Genomic DNA, 4,756 nt, shown 5'->3' with positions numbered 1-4,756 from the left:
CAACAGCCTACACCTAGAGAGATTCAAGTATTTCCCAGATAGTGTGGATGATGGTAGTTAGAAAGCGTGAGTTTAAAAAATGCCTCTCCCCATCCTGTCAATCTCACACTTCCCTTCCCGTTACTGGCTCGGCTGCGGCAACCTCATTAGCTACCGCTCGTCGCACGAGACATTGTCCGTTTTGTCGAACTCAAACCGAAATAATAACCAAAAGGAAGAAAAAAAAAAAAAAACAAAACCAAAACCAAGAAACACATTCCCTTCCGCAGCATCACCCTCCCTGCGCCCGCTGGCCCTGCGCCGGGTACCGGGCACTGCACGGCAGCGCGCACCGCGGGGCCGCCTCCGCGGGGGCGCAAGATCCGCGGAGCGCCCTCCCCGCCGGTCAGCAATAAAAAAATAGACGGAACCTTCTGGCCGAGGCCGGGGTCTCCCCGGCCCGCCCCCCCCAACCCTGACCCCTGTACAAAACACCCCCCGCCGCCGGGCCCGGTAGTTATCTGGTGAGCGGCGCCTCCTCCCGCTGATCCGGCGAGGCGACTGCGGCCTTGCTGAGCACGGCGGCCGAGTAAGGCAGGAAGCCGCTTTCAGAGCGCTGCCCCGCCGCCGTGCAGGGGAAGTCGGCGGCAGCGGCGCCCCTTGAGCCCAGCGCCGAGGCCGCCGCCGCCGCCGCTGCTGCCGTCTGGCTGCTGTGGCAGCTGAGGCAGGAGCAGGGAGCCGAGCCCCCCGGCGGCCCCGACCCCGCCGCCGCAGCTGCTGCTGCCGCCGCCGCCGCCGCCGCCGAGGCGGCCGCGCTGCTATTGAGGCCGGCGGTGGCCGGTGTCTGATAGAGGCCGGGGTGTCGGAAGCTGCAGAGCAGCTCCGGGCGGGAGTAGGGGTGCGAGAGGGCCCGGAAGGTGTCCAGCGGGCGGATGGAGGTGGCGAAGGGCGCGGCGGCTGCCCCTGAGGCGGCGGCGGCAGCTGCTGCGGCGGTGACCCCGACGTGCGGGTAGTAGTGGAGTGGGACGTGGGAGTGAAAGGGATAGGGCAGACTGCCTGTGGCAGCGGCGTGGGTCATCATGTAGGTGTAGAAGCTGGGGTCGGCCGGGTGAGGCCAAGACATGGCCAGGCGTTGCCTCTTGTCCTTCATCCGCCGGTTCTGGAACCACACCTGCGCGGGGAGACAAGCACAGTCCGGCCTCAGCGCCTTTCCACTCCTCACCCCACCGCACCCGTCGCCGGGCACTCACCAGTACCCAGCGCCAAGGCGGTGCGGCCTGTGGCCATACCGCTTGTAGAAGACCTCTCTCCTGCCTGTGTCCTGTGACCCTGCCCTAGGGGACCGGTGGGCACAGTCAGTCCCCTGGGTCCGGGGGGGACCCTTCGGTCTGAATAAACATTTCCCCTTCAGTCGCCCCCTCCCTCCACGCAGGGCTGTGTCTTTAAGATATTGACGCGCTTATCCCGCCGTGTTTAATAGCTGCGTTTATTTTTCCTCCCCTCTTCTCTTTACAAAATGTGCTAACGCGATAAAAAACGATGAGGAAAATAACTTCTTAAAACGCAAACGAAAAGTGTGAGGTGTGGAGCGGCAAACGAGCACAAGGGATGAGTGCACCTAAGGGCCCGGCGGGCCCTCAACCCCGGAGAGAAGCCGGCCGCCGGCCCGAGGGAGCCGGGGTACGCGGGGCTGCGCGGGGCGCGTCGTACCTTGATGGTGGTCTCGGGGAGGTTGAGGGCGGCGGCCAGCTCGCAGCGCCGCGGCCGTGACACGTAGTTCTCCCGGTAAAACTCTTTCTCGAGGCGGGCGATCTGCTCGCGGGTGAAGGCGGTCCGGTACCGCCGCACCTGGTCGGCCCCCGCCGCCGAGCCGCCCAGCGTCCCGCCGCTGTGTAGGCTGCCGATGCCGCCGGCGGTGGAGGGGACGGTGGCGGCGGGCGTGCTGGGTGCCGAGCTGCTCTCCGCGTAGCCTGCGGGGCGAGCGTATGGGTGAGAGCGGACAACGAGGCGGTCCCCAACAGCCCGGCCGGGCCGAGCAGGACCCGGCCCTGGGCGCCCGTCCTTCAGGCCAACCACCCTCCTTACAAATCACTGCTCCTGATAGAATCGATAAAGATGGATTGGGGAGGGGATGAGGGTATAGTCTGGGGGTTTGTTTGGGAAGGATTTGGTTATTTTCTTTTTGAGTCACTTTATAACCCCGTGGTTCTCAGCAGAAGGGGTAGGGGCTGGTGACTGCAGGCTGGCCGAGCCCTGGGGAGAGCGGGCGAGGGTGCTGGCCTGGGCTGGTGCAGCTCTTCCGGGCTGCGAGGAGACAGGGCTCGGAGCTGGCTTTCTCTCCTCCCACTGCAGTTCTTATTTTCGTTTGAGACTTAAGAAATAAAAGCAGCCATAAGAGCCTTTTTTTTTCCTCCATAGTTACGTCCAGGACCCCTTCCTTTCCCTGGCACATTTGACAAAAAAGGCATGCACTGTGGCCCGTAGGAAATCCACTGCTCACCTGGCTCCCCCTCCCCAATTACAGCAATAATAACAACCACCGTCCGTCACCATGCCCCGCAAAGTGCAGGGAAGGCGACAAGGCTGTTTCAAACCCCCTGTTACAAGCAAAGGAAAAGTGAACAATGCCCAATTACCCGAGGTGGACACAGACGGCACGTTGCATATACACAGAGCAGAACACACACAGACAAATACTAGCACTTTCCTCGCATTCCACCCTCTCTCTAATTTAATCTATGTCTGTATATACATACATATACAGCTCGAGAGGCGCGGAGAGCTCCTAAAGGGCAAGGGAAAATGAGGAGAAAGCTTTCCCTAAATGTTGATGGGTGGATATTTATGCCCACATATATTCCGGTTATATATCTGTATAGCATGCACACACACACGCACGTACCCGGGCAGTGTGTCTCGGCTATCGGGATAGCGCTGTAATTGCAATAATATTTTACAGCCTGAAGCTCTGTCTTCGCAGAAGAGAGAGCGCCCGTGCAGAGGCGAGCAACTTTGGCGGTGGTGGTGGGTTTGCTTTGTTTTTTAAAGCCGGCTGGCAAAGTGCGGGGCTTAGATGGAGATGATAAAGGGAGAGTTACCTTTGTTACTGTTTTCCTTCAGCTGGGAGGAAGTGAGGCTGGCTGGGGAGCGGAGCGCAGAGCAGCCCACCTCCACATCACTGTTCATATCTGCCTCTTGAGCAACTTCGGAATAAAGGTTGATTTTCTTCCTGCTTTCCGAAGGCGGGATTTCGGAGGAGACGGTGCTTTCACTGCTGGGATGCTGAAGATTGAATAAAGTGTCTATTTCAAATTTGCCTTTGGCAGAGATGTCCCCTATAGCGCTGTGCAGGGAAGCGGCAGTCAGTCTCGGGCTGAGGCGACCACTGTGCGGAGAATTTTCAAGGGCCTCCAGCACCGCATTTCCAGCTGAGTCTGACAAATTCGAGAGCCTTTTGCCAGCTGTAGGGCTGTGCAGCCCTCTCTCCATCAGGATCATCTCTTTTCTTATTCTTTCCATCATCTCAGCTTTATAAAAAATGTCAAAGTTGCAGGGCTGGTCCTGTACTAATGATGAGCTGCAGCAGGGGCTAATTCACATTCAGCCCGGCAAGTGTCTCTAAATATTATTATCTCTTTTTGAGGGAGGTGTAAAAATTGTGGGATGCCAAAGCGAGGGAATGACTGGTCAAAATGACCCATACATCCTTTCTAGCCCGAAATGTCATTCATCAAAAAGTGGTGCTCGTCATTAAGGTACGAATGACGCTGTTCGAATAATCATTTATTGTAACAGGTTTATAAGCAAATAAATACAAGCTCCTGTCAGTGGATAATGAAGGCGGCTTCAGAGCAGACAAATATATCCAGGTGGAAAGAAAGAAAGACAAGAAGTGAAGAGTAAAGCTCTTGTCCTTAGCTTGATCAGATCTTGCTTGAATTGCTCTGGGGTTTGGCCTCTGGGGTGGAATTGACAGTCTGATTAATAAAATGAGCTGTGCAACATTTCCCCCTTCATTTAGGTGCATCATTATGCTCTGATTTTTGTTTTGTTGCCTTTTAGGTCCTAATGATGCAGCTTCTCTCTCATTTGTCCTCGGACAGAACTACATGTTAAATATTAGATAATGCTTTTCTTTATTATTATTTCTGAGGCGGATTTTAGATCGCAAAGCGAGGAAATGCTGGAAGAGGACCAGAGGACTGAGAACCTCCTGCCGCTGTTATCTCTTTGCTCTTCCCTCCCATTTCCAGACCACATTAGTACTTTTATTTAGGAATTTACCCTGACACCCCCACGCAACCCTCATACACGCGAACCTTATACCCAGACTTTGTAAGACCGCTGCTTCCGGCGCGCATTGATCCTGGAAATTAAAATATTTGTTTTTAATCTAATATATTAAAATTCGAAAGTATTTTTCTTCGTTGCATCTTTAAAGACGATCTCTCTTTTACTTTTTAAAATCCTGCTTATCAATGAAGCTAGCCTTCGATTTATTCTCCCCTCTGGAACAACACTGGCTGTTGTACAGTGTGATGGGGGAAAATAACAGAAGGACACTAAATGCATTCGTGATTTTCAAACACTCCGCTGCCGTGCCATTCCATCCTCCCGGAGGGTTTCTCTCCAGCCCTCGCCTCCTTCCCTCCCCACCGGCAGGAATGTCTACGTATTGAAAGAATTTAAAAATAACAATAGAAATAAGTGATGGGGGTTTAGTGCCCGCAGGCTTCGAGCTAGCAGAGACACCACCTCTAGCACCCTCTCTCCAAAG

The 4,756-nt window shown here is 55.1% G+C and overlaps 1 protein-coding gene across 1 annotated transcript; it reads right to left on the bottom strand.

The window, feature by feature from the left end:
* Positions 1–496: 496 nt before the first annotated feature.
* Positions 497–3,501, bottom strand: EVX2 (even-skipped homeobox 2). The gene is made up of 3 exons (XM_062615871.1): positions 3,078–3,501; positions 1,690–1,949; positions 497–1,150 (listed from the first exon to the last, which is right to left on the bottom strand). Exons 1-3 carry the CDS (start codon positions 3,499–3,501, stop codon positions 497–499), a joined length of 1,338 nt encoding a protein of 445 aa, XP_062471855.1.
* Between the last annotated feature and the right edge of the window lie 1,255 nt (positions 3,502–4,756).

The sequence above is a fragment of the Pezoporus occidentalis genome, unplaced genomic scaffold, assembly GCF_034315485.1.
Source record: "Pezoporus occidentalis ecotype Australia unplaced genomic scaffold, CSIRO_AGI_Poc_V1 ctg184, whole genome shotgun sequence".
Classification (NCBI taxonomy): domain Eukaryota; kingdom Metazoa; phylum Chordata; class Aves; order Psittaciformes; family Psittacidae; genus Pezoporus; species Pezoporus occidentalis.
Note: the sequence above shows the minus strand (reverse complement) of the source record. Positions and strands in the feature narration are given on the sequence as shown.